Source organism: Erythrolamprus reginae, chromosome Z, assembly GCF_031021105.1.
Source record: "Erythrolamprus reginae isolate rEryReg1 chromosome Z, rEryReg1.hap1, whole genome shotgun sequence".
NCBI classification, from domain to species: Eukaryota; Metazoa; Chordata; class Lepidosauria; order Squamata; family Dipsadidae; genus Erythrolamprus; species Erythrolamprus reginae.
The window spans coordinates 93,224,370-93,245,121 of NC_091963.1; the positions used below are offsets into that span (position 1 = coordinate 93,224,370).

Here is a 20,752-nt window from a genome sequence, read left to right on the forward strand (position 1 = left end):
TGTTTAAGATTTTTCCCCCTCTTCTTACGAACTATTTTTACCTTATGAACCCAACCCGCCGCTGCTGGGATGCCCCGCCACAGGACTTCCGTTGCCAGCCGAAGCGCCTATTCTTGCACTGCTGGGATTTCCCTGAGGCTCCCCTCACTGTGATTCTCTTCATTTTTGACGGCGCTGCTTTGAATCCCAGCAAGGGGAGCCTTGGGAATCCCAGCAGCGCAAGAACGGGTGCTTCGGCTGGCAACGGAAGTCCAGAGGCGGGGATTCCCAGTGGGGCAAGGCAAAAGGGGTGAGTTGGGATTGCATGCATTATTCGCTTTTACATTGATTCCTATGGGAAACATTGTTTCATTTTACAAACTTTTCTACTTACAAACCTCGTCACAGAACAAATTAAATTCGTAAGATGAGGTACCATTGTATTTAGTAGTAATGTCAGAAGTGCAGCTTCCATACGTCTGGTTCAAAGACCATGATTGGATTTGTTGTTTTGAAGCTCACATACAACAGTTGCCTCATCAAAGTTATCTCATCTGTAGAGGCCGCTTTTGCCCCTCATCAATAGCTGAACATCTTTACAAGAGCTTATCTTATTCAGCTACAAAGTGAGGTTGTTCTGACCCTAACCTGGCAAAAAAAGAGGCCTCTCTACTGCTCATTAATGCTTAGGATTCTTGTGATAGCTGTTCTGAGAGAGAGAGAGAGCGAGCTCTGAATAGTGGTACATCTCAAGACTTCATATTCAGCATAGTAAGTAAGTAGCTGTTTCAATGTATCATTGTGCAATGCACATGACAGGACACTGCTGACATGGTTTTCCTAAGTGAAAAAGAATTGGGTGATATGAAAATTGGGCATTCCTTTGCCATGGTTATATTATTTTCTGCTGAAGGTTTCTCCCTCTCCCCATTTTTGAATCAAAAAGGACTTTTGACAACCACATGGAAAAGTCCTATCTTTCTCAACATTTTTCTGGAGTGGTTTGCCTCCTTCCTAGGCTCTAAAGAGAGTGACTTAATCCAAAGTCATTCAGGTGGCTTTATACCTAAGACAGAACTCCAAACTTGTTAAAATTGTCTAAATTTTAATTCTAAAATTAAAAACTAATGAATATTATCTAGAAGATTTTCCAGTTGGTATGACAGGAATACCTGTGAATGCCTTGGTCAACCCATCTGTTCTCTCCCTCTTTAACAAACTTCCATAGTTCATAGCTGTGGTCTAAGAAGCAAGTGAGATGAAACTAGACTATAGATAAAGGAATATTCATACCAAATGAGACCAGACATAGGAGCTTACTCATTGGAAGGGAAAGGAAAGAAGATTGTCCCAAATACGCCTTTTTCAAGAGGCAACTGATTTTGTTTTTTATTATTTGAAGACATTTCGCTTCTCATCAGAGATGTTTCTTCTGCTCTGACAAAATAGTGAGGAATGAAAGGATCTATATCCCTTGCAGACAGCTGGTAATTTGTATCCATACAGAGGGTTGTAGAAGTGAAGGGATATCTGTGTACTCAGGGTTACCTGAGTAGTACTCCTGGTTCCTGTAGGCTGCAATTTTTCATCTGGAAATATATTTCTACTCCCACACCCTTCAAAGGGTGTTCATCGCAAATTGTATAACTAAAAATCTGTAGACATTCTCAGTCACACAGATCGTGGTTGTTCCAAAAGTGCTTTTTCAGAAAGCAACTGGACTTCCTTGTTTTTTCTTCTGAAAAGTAGTAGTAGTCCCACCTTTGGGACAACCATGACCTGGATGACTGAGAATCTCTATACAATAATAAAGACTTGCTTTTCTATCTTCATTCCATTTAATATGTAAAAGATAATCTGGCTCAGCCTGGAAGGTTCCAGACTTATCAGTCAACTCATAAGAAACCTAGCCTGTGTCTAGACAATATAAACATTTATAGACTGGCTACTTTTATTTCTATGCTGGGCATGGTTAATAAAGACATAGAGTTTCTGATATAAAACTTTTTCCATATATCTGGCTTCAGGCTTAGTTTTGTAATAAATTGATGAGAGGAGTCGACCCATGGTTATTTGAGGTGTCTCGGTAGCTTTTTATTATAATAGCCCCCTTAATTAAAAATCATACAAAGATGACTGAGGATTCTGGGAATTTAAGTCCACAAGTCTTCAAGTTGCCAAGTTTGAAGACCTCTGTCATGGTGGGTCTGCTGCTGCTTGGAATTCTGATTACAGAAAGTGGTCCTGGGAAAGTTACCACTCTGCAGAAGTATCATAAGGTGTTATCCCTTGTGTTTTTTAATAGAATGTATGCAATTTAACATCTAATTTTTCTGAAATATGATAATTTGGCTCATTTGTAAGTGGCTCATTAGTTCAAGTGACTTCTCAGAATTAGTTCATACTGTTTCTGGAGAAGTATAATGTTTCAGAATTTTGAGCCAAATACTCTCACATGATATGCACATGTAGTGTTTCTATGTGTGCGTGTGTCTCTCTGTCTGTCTCTCTCTCTCTGTGTGTAGATATAGATACAAACAGACATGTATATATTTGATACCAGAGTTCCTAGAAGTTGAGATCAAAGCCATTTTATTCTTTTTCCTATAATCAACATAATTGATTAGATTCTAACAGCAGTGGAAGAATAATGTTCTTTCTTGATTCACAGGAAATAGACGAAGGTTTCAGGCAACCCAGTTTCTCAGTTGTGAATTTTAAATCATGAGAACTCTTTGCTTCTACAAAATTGTATTTAAAAAATTGCATAAATCAAAGTCCTTTAAAAATCATCCCATAAGCTGTAAAATCTTTCTCTATGACAAATATTATATTTCAGGGTAAAACTCTATTTCTTTCAGATTCAGATGATTTATGTCACCCAAAGAAAGTGATAGAAGTGGCTTCTGCTTCATCCACCTCTCAAGAAAATCTGATTGTTAACAGTGTGGGATATAGAGATAGATCAAATTATATGAAGAAAGAAGAAAAGAGAAATACAGACTTGGTAATAACATTTTTCCTTCCTTTTTTCTACATATTGATGTGACATTGCCCTCCCAATTGTTAACTTATTGGTTCACTTTTATTTTCATTTGAAAAGGTATTGCTTGAATTGAACAGACAGGGAAAGTGCAAAAATACCTCCTTTTGCAATAGATGTATTCCTGAAAGAAAAGCTGTGCTTCTTGCTTTGAAATGTATTTAATTGTGGTTGAAATTACTTCTGTAGGGACTCTGTAAATCAGGAAAGCTGAAATAAAGAATTACAATTAGAGAATGTAGAATAAATATTAGACAAATAGCCTAGGCCTAGGCTGTTCTGTGCACGGCCCTTGTATTGAAACCCCGACTGAAAAATCCTTTATTTTATGAATAAATCAAACTCTTTATTGATATAAGCACACATAACGTAAAGCAGATTTTAAATGGCCAGGAAGAAGGGAGTATTTTCTCTTGGGAGCTAAATGTCCAGGAAAGGCGCCACACCCGGCCTAATCAGCATTCCTTAGAACAGTGTTTTTAAACCAGTGTGCCGTGACACACTAGTGTGCCGCAAGACATGGTCAGGTATGCCGCGAAGAAGGAAGCTCAGGTTCCGGTCTCACAACTTTTTGCTGAAGGTGCGAAGAGCAAAAAGTTGCGAGACCAGAAGCTGAGCTTCCTTCTTTGCGCCTTCTAGGTTTTCCGGTAGGTGCAGTGCCCCGCCCGGCTGGAGCTTCCCTGGTGGCGGTGGCAGCAGATGAGCTTTGGGGCCCGGCAGGAGGGCGGCGGGAGCAAGAGGGCGGTGGTTGGCAACAGCATACACCATGCCTGCAACAGCGGCATCAGGCAGTAGCCGCGGGGTGGCAGCAGGGTGATCAGCTGCGAGCGGGAGCTCCAAGGCCGGGACGGAGGTGCCAGCCCCATGCCCAGCACAGCGCCAGCATGTACGGCGTCCAGCCGCCGCCATCGGTGCCTCCACCCTGGAGCTCCCACTCACAGCCAACCACCCTGCTGCTGCCCCTCGGCTACTGCCCAATGCCGTTGTTGCCAGCATGGTGTATGAGAAAGAGAGTGAGACACAGAGAGAGAGAGCAAGAGAGAGAGAGAGAAAAAGAGAGGGAGAGAGAAAGAGAAAGAAAGCAAGAGAGATAGAAAGAGAGAGAGAAAGCAAGAGTGAGAGAGAGAGAAAAGGAGAGGAATGGAGAGAGAGAAATGAGAGCAAAAAGGGTAGAAAAAAAGAGAAATGAGAAAATGATTGAGGCAGAGAATGAGAGGAAAGAGAGAGAAACAAAAGAGAGAGAGAAGTGACTCTTGATTTAAAGCATATGGTAAAAAGCACCCAAAGAATAAGAGAGAAAAAAACCCTAGCCCTCACCTGTTTTTGGAAATGGTTCAAGAGTGTGTATACACACACACACACAAGGCGGGGGGAGACAGGGATGGAAAAAGAGAGGAGATTGTCTTAGAGTGTCATTTCGTGTCATTTTGGTTGGTGATTTTAACCAGAGTCCTGGCAATAAGCATCCAACAGAGAAATGAGTTTTATTGCGGCAGAAATCATGGTTTTAAAGCCTTGTTCAAACACACTTCCAGTCTCACATCTCTTCCGTTGATCGAGGTTGAATCCCCACACCCCAATTTCCCAAGATCCTTTGCCTTTATACTCCTGGAAGTGACATCACACCAGAAAGAGGCTAAGTCAATACACTAATACCTTTTACTATGCAACTCCTCTCGCCTTCTAAGCAATCTTCCATAGCGAGGGTCTATCCACTGACTTTCTACTCTAATGTCTTCTTCATCCCCTGACTGGGACCATTCCTCCATTGTCATATCAGCACCCTCTAGTGGTTCCTCAAATCACTTCCCTCACTTTCACTCTGCTTCAGCCTGCAACCCCCCTGGCCCAAGGTATCCAGAGGGACCTGGCTTATCCTCCTCAGAATGACATGACCAGAGGTGGACAAGGAGCACTCACAACATTGGCCATAAATAATTGGTTTGTTTCCCTGATTCTTGTTCTCCCATCTAAATACTGATCTGACTTTTAAGCTTGGGGAGGAGGCTCTGTTTTCGCTGGCAGAGGGCTATCGGAACAAACTAAAAACAAAATAAAAGGAGAAATGTTTCCTCTTTTGCATTTGAGCATGCAAGAAGGGACAGGAAAGGAGAATGGGAAAGAGGAAAGACAAAGAAAAAGGAGGAAAGATAGGAAGAGAGCAAGGAAGGAAAATAATGAAAGAAGGGAAGGAAGAAGAAAGGGGAATGAAGACGGAAGAAAAAACAGGAAGGAAGGAGATTATAATGAGAGTGAGGAAAGGAAAGTATCAGGAAAGTCCTTCCTTAGCACTTGGCCAGCGCAGGTGCCCCTGACACAAGTAACATTGAGCTGTCCACGCCCATCCCCGGCCCTCTATGGTCAAACACAACCTCTCAATGAAATCAGGTTTCACACCTCTGCTCTACAAAATACAAGTCTTGGCCCTTAATATTTCAGCCTCCCCTTCCCAAATGGCAACCCCGAGATGGCTGAACAGACAAATAAATATATCTGTTGCTTACCTCCCAGATGTTATCTCCTTGATAGAGGGAGCTGCCTGTCAAACCGTGAAATGGCAAGTCTCTGGCAAGCCATTTCGGGGTTGCCATTCAGGAGGCGTGTCTGGGAACCACATTGACCAGCTGGGAGGTTGCAAATGGAGTAGCTGTGCTGATCAGCTGGGACACTAATAGCGAATAGATCAGTTAAGTATGAGGCACTGGATGGAGAGGTGAACCAGTTCAGACCGGTTCTATAGAATCTTTAGTAACTTGACGGCCTGAGTTGCTGAAACCGGTAGCGTCCCAGGCCTGCCTTGCCCCTGAACCGGTTCTCTTGGTGGTGCCATAAATGGTGCCATCTTGTTTTTTGCTTCTGCGTATTCACAGAAGCTATTTTATAGTATTGCACATGCACAAAGTGTGCGCGCAGCGTGCCTCTGAGTAAATCGGCAGTAGGAGAATCTGGAACCCACCTCTGATGAAGACACTGATCTCCGTGCGGAGAAACAGTTGGGCATCAGAGCCGATCGGTTAGGAAGCAAAGCGTCAATCAGCTGCAATACAGGCCAGCAGCTGAGTGTCGGCTTAGATGTGGCCAAAGATTTCAGGCTGCTTATGGTGTCCGGAAGCCAAGGGGTGGATAGTCACATGTAAGGGGATTTAAGATGTAGTGTAAAGGCCATGAACAATTCTCACTTAGTGCTGAGTTTCCAAGCTTTCCAGTTAAAATATTTCAAACAAAAACTGGATTGCTTGTGGTTTCTTGGTGCTGGATATATGGAACATGACAACTGTCTTCTACACATAAGGACCATATACACATAGTATATGATGCTAAGCTAAGAAATATTTTGTAAGCTTATATCAACCATCTTTCAGTGGTAACCAGTATTAAAATGGTATGTAGGAAATGGTTAGGATAAGGGGCATGTATAAGCACACCATTATGCCTACAACCCCTGTCCTACTGTCCTATTGTCTTCTTTTATCATTACTTACTACTTATGCTCATACAAACTACAAACCTATACTTGTTCAAACAAACAAATGGGTAGCTAACATATTTTTTATTGTTTTGCTATTTTATAATTTTAAAATGTTTTAAGTGTCTGATATTAAAGTCATAGCCAATGAACTATGATTATTAGGAAAATTGTAACTGCAGTTAATGATTAATTAAAATTATTAAAGTTGGAATGCTGCTCTATGATTGTAATAGAGAGATATATAGTTGAACAACTATGGCAGGAAATAAAGGAGATGAAAGGATTCTACTTCTAAATATCTGACAAGACCATTTAAGTAACATTTTCTTGTGGTTTTTAGGTGCTAAAATCTATCTGGAAAGAAAACAGACACCAAATATATGGCGCTATATCGCTGTTATCTACCCACTCATCTATGTATTTCAAACTAAAGTGCTTCTCATATTTCATTTTTTCCTCCTCTAGTTCAAACTATTTGCATGTGACACTTCTCTTCATTTTACCACAGAAAAATTGAGAAGTTCTGCAAATACCAAATATGTATATTAAAAAAAAACTTATATAATAAAATTGAGCAATGCAGAGTCTTAAGGGAACAATATTTTAATAATATTATTCTTTAATAACGTTTTGTTTTCTTGGAAGGGTAATGACTTCAACTTGCAACAGTACCGTGTAAATGAAAGAACAAATTTCCTCAGAAAGAAAAGTTATCCTAGTAATACTATTGTTTGGGAAATTGATAAAGAGCACAGTAAGTAATAGTAGTACAACTAGTCCTCACTAGTCCTTTGCGTAGTGACCATTCAAAGTTAAAATGAGTATAATTGATACAATGACAATGACATAATTAATTAATTAGATTTATAGGCTGCCCTTCTCCAATGGACTCAGGATGGCTTAGAAGAATAATAGACAATAATAAATACAATTATAAAAATACAATATAAAACCCCTGATAATAAACATTCATATTTCATGCATTCATAGCTAATAGCCAGAGCCAAATATAACGCTCAACGGTCCCAGGCCTGCTGACAGAGCCATATTTTTAAGGTCTTTTGAAGGGTCATGAGAGTGGGGGCCATACGAGTCACCAGGGGAAGTTGATTCCATAGGACCGGACCAGCCACAGAAAAGGCCCTTCCCTGCAGCCCTACAAGGTGACATTGCTTTGCTGATGGGACCTGGAGAAGGCTGACTCTGGGCTCTAATTGGCCGCTGGGATGTATGAGACAGAAGACAGTTCCGCAGGTAATCTAATCCTAAGCCATGTAGGGTTTCATAGGTAATAACTAACATCTTGAATTGTGTTCAAAGACCAATCGGATGCCAGTGCAACTCATGGAGTAATGGAGTTACATGGGTGTATCTAGGTACACCCATGACTGCTCGCACGGCTGCATTTTATTACCATTGCACATTCCCATGGTCACCTAACAAATGTGTCAACAAAAGTCTTAAATTGAGACAAAACTCAATTAACAAATTTCTAACTTAGCAAAATAAATGTAATTGTGTAATGTAATAATTATTACATAATGTAATAATTATTACATTAAAAAATGTAATAATTAGCTCCGCCCTGTAGGTACCCCTAATCGCTCAGTCTAAAAAACTCAGGCGTAGTGAAAGGGACTAGAGTTTTTTCTCTCCTATTTATTTAATAAATAAATTGTAATCATAATTTACCCTTTCCTTGCATTGCAGATGGATCCAGAAGAACAGAAGATTTCAGGCCTCTGCCTTCCATGGGTATGTGAGTCCCTCCTTGTGAAGTTGAAGTTAGGGGTTCAGATGGGCTTGTTGCTCACGTACCTGCCTCCCAGCTGCGTGTCAACAGCCCTGCCTGTGCTGCTTGAGGAGGTGGCCGGGTTGGCGGTGGAGTTCCCCGGACTCATTGTCCTGGGGGACTTCAATCTGCCGTCACTCGGCGGTTCCTCTGGACTGGCACAGGAGTTCATAGCCACCATGACAGCCATGGACCTGACTCAAGTAGTTCAGGGTCCGACTCACGATGGGGGGCATTCCTCTCAGAGCAGCTGAGTAATGGTCTGAGATTAAGGGGTCATGCCTTTGTCATGGTCAGACCATTTTCTGCTGTGGCTTGACTTCCTGGCTCCAATCCTTCCCTGCAGGGAGGCGGAACTGACTGGGTGGTTCCGCCCCAGACACCTAATGGACCCAGAGGGCTTTCAGAGGGCATTTGGGGTTATACCAGATACACTCGTCCACAGCTCAGCGGAATCTGTTGCTGTGGCCTGGAACAGGACTGCAATGGAGGCCCTTGACCAAATTGTGCCGTTGCGACCTCTGTGGCACTAGACCCCAGAGGGCTCTTTGGTTCACTAAGGAACTCTGGGAGTTGAAACGCTAGAAGAGAGGTCTAGAGAAGCGATGGAGAAAAAGTAAATCCGAATCCGATCGAACACTTGTAAGAGCTCATATTAAGACTTACAAAGTGGTGCTCAAGGCTGCAAGATGCGCGTATCATGCCGCCTTGATTGCATCAGTGGAATCTCGCCTGGCTGCTCTGTTTAGGGTGACTCGGTCCTTCTTAATAAAGGGGGGAGGGCTTGGGGAGCCCTTACAGAGTAGTGCCGAGGATTTTAACACATTTTTCGCTGATAAAATCGTTCGGATCCGGATGGACCTTGACTCCGATTGGTTAGCAGAGTCAGCTGACAACGAGTCAGTCGAGGTGACTGATGACTGGAGCCCATCCTTGTCCATCTGTCTGGGAGGAGTTTGATCTGGTGACACCTGATGAAGTGGATAAGGCCATTGGAGCTGTGAGTTCCGCCACCTGTTCACTCTTGGCTGGTTTCAGCCAGCAGAGAAGTGACACGTAGCTGGGCCGAGGAGATCATCAATGCTTCTTTGCGAGGGGGGGTTCTTTCCAGCTCCCTACAAGGAGGCACTTGTCCGCTCCGTTTTATGTATGGCTTGTTTGGATTGCATGAATGTTTTTAATCAAGGGCTTTTTTAACTGTTCTGCTTTTTTAATCATTGGATTTGTATTTTGTGTTCCTGTTGTGAGCTGCTCCGAGTCTTTGGAGAGGGGCAGCATACAAATCAATTAAATAGCCTGCATCCTTGCTACCTCCTCAGGGCCTCTGCTCCCAGCGAGCACTGCCCAGAGGACCGAGGCTCAATTGGCTGGGTCCCTAGCCTCCATGGCCATACCGCTGGCAGCCTGGAGCCATTGGAATAGGTCCCTGGCATCCGTGGCCATACCTAAAGGTAGGACCAATTGGGGAAGGCACAGGCCGCTCCCCCCCCTCCCCCCCGCGCCGCGGTCCTGGCTGCATCAGGATGGGGGCAAGGGAATGATCTTCCCCCTCAGCGAGGCAAAACAATGTCGGGGAGACAAGGAGAGCACAGAGGGCTCTGAGAAGACGCTCCTCTAAACCCAAGGACAAGGGGCAGAATTCAAAGACGTCTCATTCTGCAGCTGCCCTTAAAGTAGCAGAGCACAGAATTCAAGCTCTGGAGGCTCAACTGGAATCTGCCCAGAAGCAGGCCCAGGCCCCAGTGCTTCCTCAGCCTATGGCCTTGCTGGCATCTCGCCCACTCTTCGGCCCACTATTTTCCTCCACTTCCCCAGGGAGGATTTCTGGCTCCTTCGCGTCTGTTAATAGCCTAGACCTGTCACCAGACTGTCAACCAATGACTGGGTCACCTGTGGACATGCTTCCTAGGCCCGAGACCACCATGCCGATAGCCCAGCCATGGTCTCATCCAGTTCAGGGATTTCTAGGGGCCCACAACCCTACATCTACATTCACCCTCACTGCAGCTGGCCTACGCCCTGCTAAGGAACCCTGGCATTCGATGCCAACAACCTTCCAAGACATGCTGGCCAGCGTCTAATCACAAGGAATGGCAGTTGGTGCACAGCAAATGACCAATCCAATGCCTACCCGAACATCAGGACTGCTTCACAGAGGAAGGGGAGCTGGGCAGTGTTCCAGAAATCAAATTGTCAGAAGACGAGGAGGTTCCAACTGAACAACCAATCTCGACGGCACTATTCAAGCCGGCCTTGTTCGACATTCTTCTACGCAAGGCCAAAGAAATAACTGAAATTGGCTGCAGCAGCAAGGTTGCAGAAGTGTCAACCGGTCTTCAGCCAGCTGCATGTTTATTTACACAGACGCAAAGGGAATCCAATCACATCCCCTCATCTCAGATTTTTATGGAAAATGTCAAGCAGTCGTGGCAGCATCCAGCTGTAGCACAAGGCCCCTCGGCAATGGAATGAAAATTCTATACCTTTGACACAGAATGAGAAGATCTGCTTCAGTTTCCCAACATCGACCCGCCTGTGGTGAGTTTGGTTTCCAATGTGGTTGTTCCGTCCGAACTAGCCAATGGACTGAAGCCAGATGATAAGAGGGCTGAGAATCTCATCTGGAAGACCTATCAGATGGCCTCATGGTCCTTGAGGGCGGCTTCTGCAAGATATGCAAGCAAAACTAGGCCCTGAAGAAGGCAGACTTCGCCAAGATATAAGTAAGCTCTCCTCTTGCCGCCTGCTTTGGCTGAGATCTTGGCATCCATGAATCTGTCTAATCCTGCGTTGAAGTTATCAAGGCTGACAGCTGTCACAACCTCTTCTGGAAGTGAATTCCATAAACCAACGACCCTCTGGGTGAAGAAATATTTCCCTTGATTTGTCCTCACTTTCTTACCTATGAGCTTTAGGGAGTGCCTCCTTGTCCTAGTATTGTGTGATAGAGAAAAGAATTTTTCTCTATCCACCTTTTCTATCCCATGCATGATTTTATACACTTTAATCAAGTCACCCCTTAAACGTGTCTTTCAAGGCTGAAGAGACCAAGGCATTGCAACCTGGTTTCATAAGGGAGATTCTCCATTCCCTTGATCATTCTTGTTGCCCTTTTTTGCAGTCCGTTCAGGTAAGTTCAATGGTCCTTTGACAAAACATTAGCCTCCTAAAAGGAATTTTTAACAAAAAAAACCCCAACACATTAGCTTTTGAAAAAAGTGTTGTGATCTTGCTTTATCTAAGTGATAACATGCATTTGAATCCTCTTTCTGCAAAATATGCTAATTGTAAACTTTACTCCTCTAAGGATCAGCCTCATCTGAAGTTACCTTTCAGGAAGAGAACATGATCAAATGGTAAGTTAATGTTCACCCAAGTTATTTCCTTTGCATATTTTGGGATGTCAGAAATACTGTTAAATACTGGATAGGGTTTCTGTTGAGTAGATACATTCTTTATGTCATGTAAAGACAATTTCTGAAGAAGAGGCAGTGGCTTTTTTTGTGACAGGAACCTCTGAGAACTTTGCCTATCTAGGAATTTTATAAACAGGTGGAAAACGACACAACAATGTAATTATATTGCTTAGGAGGTGTGTTTGAACATAAAGGAATTGACTGTTGATCATACTGGGTAATATTGGATTGATGCTAAACTTGATTAAATCTGGTCACAATTTACTATTTCAGCATTTATCTACATTTTCTAAACATACCAAAATACTAGGGAAGCAGACTAATAGAACTTCCAGCCCAATCAACAGACTGGTCTTTCCTAGTCACAAAACATGGAAGTGACATCAATATCTTATCTGATATTGTTTAGTTTTCTTTATTTACATAGAATTCATGGTTGAGTATATGAACTTTTCATGATTCGTGGTTGAATATATGAACTTTTCGGATCTTCAATTTTCTATAATTTTTGTTCATTCTTTCCTACAGCTTCACTTTTGAAAGTTCTTCCTCATCTCTGGTTGACAAGGACTGTATTATGAATCAGAGCCAAAGATCTTGCCACATAGAACATACTGGAAAAAGAGCCAAAAATGAACCGCACTTATATATAGGTGAGAGTGTTTCCACATATATCAGTGGTTCTCAACCTTCCTAATGCTACAACCTTTATTACAGTTCCTCATGTTGTGGTGGCCACCAACCATAAAATAATAAAATTATTAGGAAATTCAGGGGTGGGCTCTAATTTACCTCACTGCATGTTTGCTTCCCCTAGCGCTACATGTCCATGCCTTGTGGACGCACATGAGCTTTTTGTGCACATGTATGGTCAGTGCCAAAAATGTTTTTTTTAAATTGCCAAGAGAAAAGAAAAGCCGGAAACAAGATGGTGAAATTTGGTTTCTGCACATGCTCAGAAGTTCCCATGGTACAGATACTTTTTTTGCAGTAGTCTTATTTGCATGTGGGTAGACCCACTTGGAGACAGGTAGAGGAGCAGTGTTTTGGTTCCTAAGACCATCGGAAATGTGTGTTTTCCAATTGGTTTACGCCAAGGGTAGGCAAAGTTGGCTTTTCTATGACTTGTGGACTTCAACTCCCAGAATTCCTAAGCCAATCATGCTAGTTCAGGAATTCTGGGAATTGAAGTCCACATATCATAGAAGAGCCAACTTTGCCTACTCCTGTCTTAGGTGATCCCTGTGGAAACGGCCACTTGACCCCCAAAAGGATCGTGACCCACAGTTTGAGAACCGCTGCTGTAGATGGTTTGGTTTATTGGTGGGATATTAAATACAGCAGTCCAAGTTATACACAATAGTTAGCTGAGTTTTTATAGATGACCATTTTTATGCAATTTTAAAATTTGCTAGACAGATTCCAAAGAAGAACACCAAGAGATGGCAGAACTTTAGTATAGCTTTAAAAAGGTTTAAGAAATTGCACTATAAAACTGACAACTTTAGGAAAGTACAATCCTAATCACCTGGGTGAATTCTTAAGGAAAGTTCACGTTACAGAATTTGACTCAAAAGAAAACTGAAAAAAGATATAAATCTCTTTTCCCCCCCATTTCTCACCTTTTGGAAAATTATACTTTGGTTCTGGGATAATTAGCAAGGAGGAAATCAGTGTTTGTATTTACACTCTTTGGAAAACAAGAGATTATAAGGTAGTAAGCAAACATACAATGGGGAGTACACATTAAAAGAAATACCTTGGCAACATGTTCCTGGCTGTTTAAGATACAAAAGGGAAGCCATGCCAATATTAGATGGCAGTGCAAACTAATCCTGGCTATTAATTAAGTAATAAAAGTTATAGAATTAAGCTAATTGTAATTAGCATCTTTCAGGGAAGAATAAGTTCTGTGGTAAAGAAAAGTGGTTTAGGAAGAGATAGATTGTTCAAACAACCTTTCTCTTCTGCTAAAGAGTGAAAGAGGGAAGAAAATATAAAAATATATAATCCGACACAGGACACAAGGCAATGATTTAATGATCACAAATCTGCCTTTAACTTAGAGTCATCTTTATGGTCAGGCAGTAATTTGTCACTCTTAGTCCTTGCATCCATTGTTTGCCTCCTAATTTCTGCTCATCATGGTGAGATGGTTCTATCTTTCTGTTTGAATGCTAGGCTTCCATGAATTCCCTAGCACAGTGATTTTCAACCTTTTTTGAGCCGCGGCATATTTTTTACATTTACAAAATCCTGGGGCACACCACCAACCAAATTGACACAAAATGACACCCTAAGACACTCACCTCTCTTTTCCCATCCCTGTCTCCTCCCCACCCTTGTGTGTGTGTGTGTGTGTGTGTGTACACACTCTTGAACCATTTCCAAAAACAGGTGAGGGCTGGGTTTTTTCTCTTATTCTTTGGGTGCTTTTTATCATATGCTTTAAATCAAGAGTCACCTCTCTCTCTCTTTTGTTTCTCTCTCTTTCCTCTCATTCTCTGTCTCAATCATTTTCTCATCTCTTTTTTCCTCCCCTTTTTGCTCTTTTCTCTCTCTCTCTCTCCCTTCCTCTCCTTTTCTCTCTCTCTCTTGCTTTCTTTCTCTCTTTCTCTCTCTCTTGCTTTCTTTCTCTCTCACTCTTGCTTTCTCTCTCTTTCTCTCTTTTCTTTCTCTCTCTTGATTTCTCTCTCTTGATTTCTCTCTCACTCTCTTTCTCTCTCTCTCTCTCACTCTCACACTCTCTCTCAGCAAAAAGTTGCAAGACCGGAACCTGAGCTTCCTTCTTCGCGGCACACCTGACCATGTCTCGCGGCACACTAGTGTGCCACGGCACACTGGTTGAAAAACACTGCCCTAGCACAAGGGTAAGCAAAGTTGGCTCTTCTATGACTTATGGACTTCAACTCCCAGAATGCTAGCTCAGGAATTCTGGGAGTTGAAGTCCACATGTCATAGAAGAGCCAACTTTGCCTACCTCTGCTCTAGCAGATTTTGTATCAAGCCTGACTGTAACTACTCATTAATTTTCAAACTTTAACTGTCAATTTATCAAGCCTGAACACATAGTTTGGTTGCAAAGTACAGATATCCAGCTACTAGTACTTTAATATATATAAAGTATAAAGTATCTGAAGGTCCCGTTCTGCCTGTGGTACTTCTACCACAGTTATATATCTGTGGTAGAAGTATAAGAGTGGTTTGATCTTGTGGAATATAATTAATAAATTATGAACATGCAGTGAACTGAGATTGTAAGTTTAATTATCAATGAAAGATATAAAGTAGAACTCACAGTATATGAAATGGTGTCACCTCAATAGAAATTCATAGATAAATGATACTCCATGGTAATGGAGAACCAGACATGAATTCTGGGGGAAATTATGCAACATTCTGAATAAGATCTAGAAACAACACAAATAATCTGTTAGATGATATGAGTGAATAGGTGAGATAAGAGAATATAGAAGATGCAATTGGGTTACTTCCCTAATGAATAAAAAAATGGGCAGATCCAATCTTTCCTATTGGGTTACAGTGATGGGGCTGCAGCTCAAGAGATCTGAAGACTGCTTTTAGGATCATAATTGATTGGTGTAACTTTTCTAGTTAATCATATTTTCTAAATGCTAGTTGGTATCATATATTTTCTAAATGCCAGAATAGCTACTTCTTACACTTTATGTTGTTGATTAGGAATCCCCAACCCCTAGGCTGTGGCCTGTTCATAACCAGGCTGCAGAAACTCCATTTGTGCAAGTGGTGTGTGCATGTGTGCCCACCACTTGCACAAATGGAGTTGCTCACCTGTTCCTTATGTGGAACTATCCCCTTTCCTCCCAGACCGCAAAGCTAGAAAGGTTGGAGTCCCCTGTTGTAAATGACTCATGGCATCATCATAGTAGTACACAAATTTTAACAAGAGACTAGATAATTAACAAGACACTGGATAACCACTTGTCTGAAGAGGTGTAAGGTTTCCTGCCCAAGCAAGGGTTGGACTACAAGATCTCCAAGATCCCTTCCAACTCTTATTCTATATTGTAATATACAGTGGTACCTCTACCTATGAACACCTATACTTATGAACTTTTCTAGATACGAACCGGGTGTTGAAGACTTTTTTGCTTCTTCACACGAGCCATTTTCCACTTATGAACCCGAGCCTGAAAAAATTTCCCAGGAAATTTGAGAGCAGCACGAAGGCCTTGCCAATTTCCTGCCATTCCTCCTTTAATCCCAGCCACCTTGGGCTTTTCTGGGCTGCCAGAGGAGCCTTTCGGTGGCGCTTGAGGAAGCTTTCGCAGCCCAGAGCAAAGGGAGCGTTTCTTTTCTCTGGGCACTGGCAAAGGTTTATTTCCTCTCCAAGAGCCTAGAGAAAAGAAAGTTCTCCTTTCTCTGGGTGCTGGGAGAGGGAATAAACCTCTGCCAGCACCCAGAGAAAAGAAATTCTCCCTTCGCTCTGGGCAGCCCAGAGTGAAGGGAGTGTTTTCCTTTCTCTGGGCACTCGGAGAGTGAATAAACCACTTCGTTGTGGTGACTCCCTTGCGCTGCCTCCCATACACCTGATGCAAGGTTGCAAAAGGGGGTACTTTGCCCTGGCCGGATCAACTCGGTTTCAGCTAAACCAAGGAGTCAGAACAGCGAAGGAAAGATGCGGCTACAAAGTGAGCAAGCGAGTGAGAGGAGAGAGGAGGAGCCCTTTCGCATGGGAAGGAAGAGGAAGCAGATAGCAGCAGCAGCAGCCACCTTTTGGTCAAAGGAGCAAGAGGTTCCCCCCTCTCACCCACCTGGGTTTCTCTCTCTAGCGCAGTGTATGAGAGGCAGCCTTGCACCAGGTGTATGGGAGTTGTGTGCTCCTCCTCTCCGCCTCGGAGTCCCTCTTTTTTTTTTAATCCTTAAAGTTTTTTTAAATTCCCCTCACCTCACTGTTTTCCTTCAGCCGCGATTCTCATAGAAACATAGAAGACTGACGGACTGACTGACCATCTCCTCTTCCTCTTCTTCTTCTTCCTCCTCCTCCTCCCACCCAAATTCCCAGCTTTTATTTCTTTCCTAATGTGTTTGCACACATTATTTGCTTTTACATTGATTCCAATGGGAAAAATTGCTTCTTCTTACAAACTTTTTTACTTAAGAACCCAGTCATGGAATGAATTAAGTTCATAAGTAGAAGTACCACTGTAATACAGCATATCATATCATATCATATAATATAATATCAAAGTTGGAAGGGGCTTTGGAAGTTTTTTGTTCCAACCCTCTGCTTAGACAGGGAATCTATACCACTTCAGACAAATGGTTATCCAACATCTTCTTTAAAACTTCCAGTGTTGGAGCATTCATGACTTCTAGAGGCAAGTTTTTTCCACTGATTAATTGTTCTCTCAGAAAATTTCTCCTTAGTTCTCAGTTGCTTCTCTCCTTGATTAGTTTCCACAAATTGCTTCTTGCCCTACTCTCAGGGGCTTTGGAGAGTAGCTTCGCTCCTTCTTGTTTGTAGCAGCCATGGGATACTGGAACATGCTATCATGTCTCCCCTATTCCTTCTTTTCATTAAATTAGACATAGCCAGTTCATGCAACCATTCTTCATGTTTTAGTCTTCAGTCCAGGGGTGGGTTCCTCCCGGTTCAGACTGGTTCACGCGAACTGGTAGCAACTTGCTGGTGAAATCATGATGACATGACGTCTATGCTTTACTGAAACCTAGATAAACAAGGAAATTGATGATAATAGTATGTATATACCAGGGTTGCAGATATTTCACGTAGGTAGGAATGAGGAATTATCAGGGGGGGGAAGGGAGGAGGCTTATGTATATATATCAACAACAGCTGGTCTCAGGACATCACCATTATTCAAACATTCTGTGATGAAAACTTGGAGTCTTTAGTTATTAATTGCAAACCCTTTTATTCTCCTCAAGAGATTAATTCTTTCTTAATATCTATGATTTACATCCCTCCACAAGCATCTGTAAAAAAGGCACTAAGAACTCTAGCTGATTAGATTATGGAGGCTGAAACCAAATACCCTGATTCATTGGCCATTATTTTGGGAGATTTAAACAAGACAAACTTAAAAGATGAGCTACCAAAATACTTTCAACATGTAAATTGTCCCACCAGAGGCAATAATATCTTAGACCATTGCTACACAACAGTAAAAGATGCTTATCATTCCTTAACAAGAGCAACTGTGGGGCACTCTAATCATTGCATGATTCACCTTGTACCTGGTTTACAAAACAATTTAAAGCCACAAAACCAACAATTAAATCAGTGAGGACTTGGACTGAAGAAGCAAAGTTAAAGCTAGAGGCTTGCTTTGACTGCACAGACTGGAATATTTTTAAAGACACCTCTGCAGACCTAGATGAATTCACAGATACTGTAACATCATATTTCAGCTTCTGTGAAGACCTATGTGTACCAACCAGGAACTTGCAAATATACAGTAACAATAAAACTTGGTTCACAGCCAAACTTAAGCAGTTACATTAAAGAGGAAGCCTACAGAAAAGATGATAGAATGTTGTACAATCAGGCCAGAAATATATTAACAAGGGAGATCAGAGCAGCAAAAAGGAACTACTCTGAAAAACTAAAGAATCAATTGTCAACAAATGAACCGGCAAACATGTGGAAAACTCTCAAAAACATCACTGGTTACAGCAAACCATCTTCCCAAGCTGAAGGAAATCAGCAACTGACAGATGACCTGAATGTGTTCCACTGCAAGTTTGGAAAGAAACCACAACCATCTATCTGCACAACCTCCATCCCAGACACACCAACAACAACCAAATCTTCTACAACTGAACCCATCCCTAGTGACCACAGAAAAGGAAGTGAAAGATCTATTTCATAGACAGAAGTCTGGAAAAGCACCAGGCCCAGACAAGATAACTCCTTTCTTAAAAGTCTTTGCTGACAAATTGGCCCCCATTTTCACCCAAATCTTCAACAAATCACTAGAATTGTGCTATGTTTCTTCCTGCTTCAAATGCTCCACTATCATCCCAGTGCCGAAGAAGCCCTCCATCAAGGAATTGAATGACTACAGACCAGTTGCTCTAACATCTGTAGTTATGAAAACCTTTGAAAGGCTAGTGATGTTCCACTTGAAAACCATCACGGATCCAGTTAGACCCCCAGCAATTTGCATACCAAGCAAATAAATCGATAGATGATGCTGTTAATATGGCTCTACACTACATCCTACAACATCTTGAATCTCCAATGACCTATGGTAGGGTCCTCTTTGTAGGCTTCAGTTCAGCATTCAACACCATCATACTGGACATTCTCTTAACTAAACTAAATCAGCTAGTGGTACCTGAATACACTTGTAAGTGGATCACAAGCTTCCTAACAGACAGGAAGCAGCAGGTGAAGCTAGGAAAAATAACATCAGATATATGTACAGTTAGCACAGGGAGCCCCCAAGGCTGTGTACTCTCACCACTTCTCTTCTCTCTATACACCAATGACTGCATCTCGAATGATCCATCTGTTAAACTACTGAAGTTTGCCGACAATACAACAGTGATCAGACTCACTTGAGACAATGATGAATCCGCATACAGATGGAAGGTTGAACAACTAACCTTGCGATGTGACCAGAACAATCTAGAACTGAACACACTCAAAACCATGGAAATGGTGGTAGACTTTAGGAGAAACCCTTCCATCCTTCCACCTCTCACAATACTAGACAACACAGTATCAACAGTAGATACCTTCAAATTTCTAAGTTCTATCATATCTCAAGACCTAAAATGGTCACCTAACATCAAAAAACATCATCAAAAAAGCACAACAAAGAATGTTCTTTCTGTGCCAACTCAGGAAGCTCAAACTGCCCAAAGAGCTGCTGATATAGTTCTATAGAGGAATCATTGAGTCTGTCATCTGCACCTCTATAGCTGTCTGGTTTGGTTCTGCAACCCAACAAAGCCGACACAGACTTCAGAGGATAACAGAACAGCAGAAAAAACAATTGCTGCCAACCTGCCTTCCAATGAGGATCTGTATACTGCACGAGTCAAAAAGAGGACTGTGAAAATATTTACTGACCTGTCACATCCTGGACATAAATTATTTAAAAAAACAGTGCTACAGAGCACTGCACACCAAGACAACTAGACACAAGAACAGTTTTCTCCCGAACGCCATCCTTGTGTGTCCATTCACACTTGGCCAATAAAGAATTCTATTTTATTCTATTCCACTCCATTCCATTCTATTCTATTCCCAAACTGGATCGGTATGTGCCAGTAGATCAGTGCTGCCTCTTTTATTTATTTATTTTCCTTCTGAGCATTCGCAGAATGCTGAGTTCCAGCACTGTACATACAGTTGCCATCTTTTTTGTTGTTTTGGGGAAACACCCCCCACCCCTGCTCCAATCCTTGAATCATCTTTGCTGCTCTTCTCTGCTTTCTTTCTAGAGTCATCACATCATTTTTACACCGTGGCGACAAAAATTGAATGCAGTATTCCAAGTGATGTCTTACCAAGGCATTATAAAGTGGTATTAACATTTCAAATGATCTCGATTCTATCCCTTCTATCCAGCCTAGAACTACCATTTTTCCCCTATTATAAGACATGTGCCAATAATAAGCCCAACAGGGCTTTTCAGGACATGCGTTGAAATAAGTTACACTCCAAAAATAACCCTCCCAATACTTGCTGGGGAAAGGGAAGGGTATGTCATGAGCTGCTCTTTCTTTGGCAGACACTCTTGGCCGACAGAGCAGGCAGGAGCGTGTTTCAAAATGCTGTTGAAGGCAGCCCAGAACAGCTGAGCCAGTCCTGCGGTGTGTGTGTGTACCCACCTCTTGCTTGCACTTTCTCTCCCTCCCCTCCCTCCCTCCTTCGAGGCCAAAAGAGTGCCAACTGGAGAAAGAATTGCTCCCACCAACAAGAGCGAGAGTAACAAGAGGCAAGTGCGCACACAGCCCAAAGGACTAGTTCCACTCATGTGGACTCTGCCTATGTCAGCTTGAAACGCGCTCCTGCCTGCCAGCCCACAAGAATA

The 20,752-nt window shown here is 42.3% G+C and overlaps 1 protein-coding gene across 3 annotated transcripts in view; it reads left to right on the forward strand.

The window, feature by feature from the left end:
- BRCA1 (BRCA1 DNA repair associated) overlaps positions 1–20,752 on the forward strand; it is an 88,624-nt gene that overhangs the window by 17,643 nt on the left and 50,229 nt on the right. For 2 of the 3 annotated variants that reach the window (XM_070727011.1, XM_070727010.1), the window contains exons 6-10: positions 2,841–2,986; positions 7,137–7,245; positions 8,202–8,246; positions 11,591–11,639; positions 12,228–12,352. In XM_070727011.1, coding sequence (XP_070583112.1) covers positions 2,841–2,986; positions 7,137–7,245; positions 8,202–8,246; positions 11,591–11,639; positions 12,228–12,352 — 474 coding nt within the window. Of the gene's footprint in view, positions 1–2,840; positions 2,987–7,132; positions 7,246–8,201; positions 8,247–11,590; positions 11,640–12,227; positions 12,353–20,752 lie in introns of all 3 variants that reach the window. The other variant, XM_070727009.1, reaches the window with a different exon arrangement.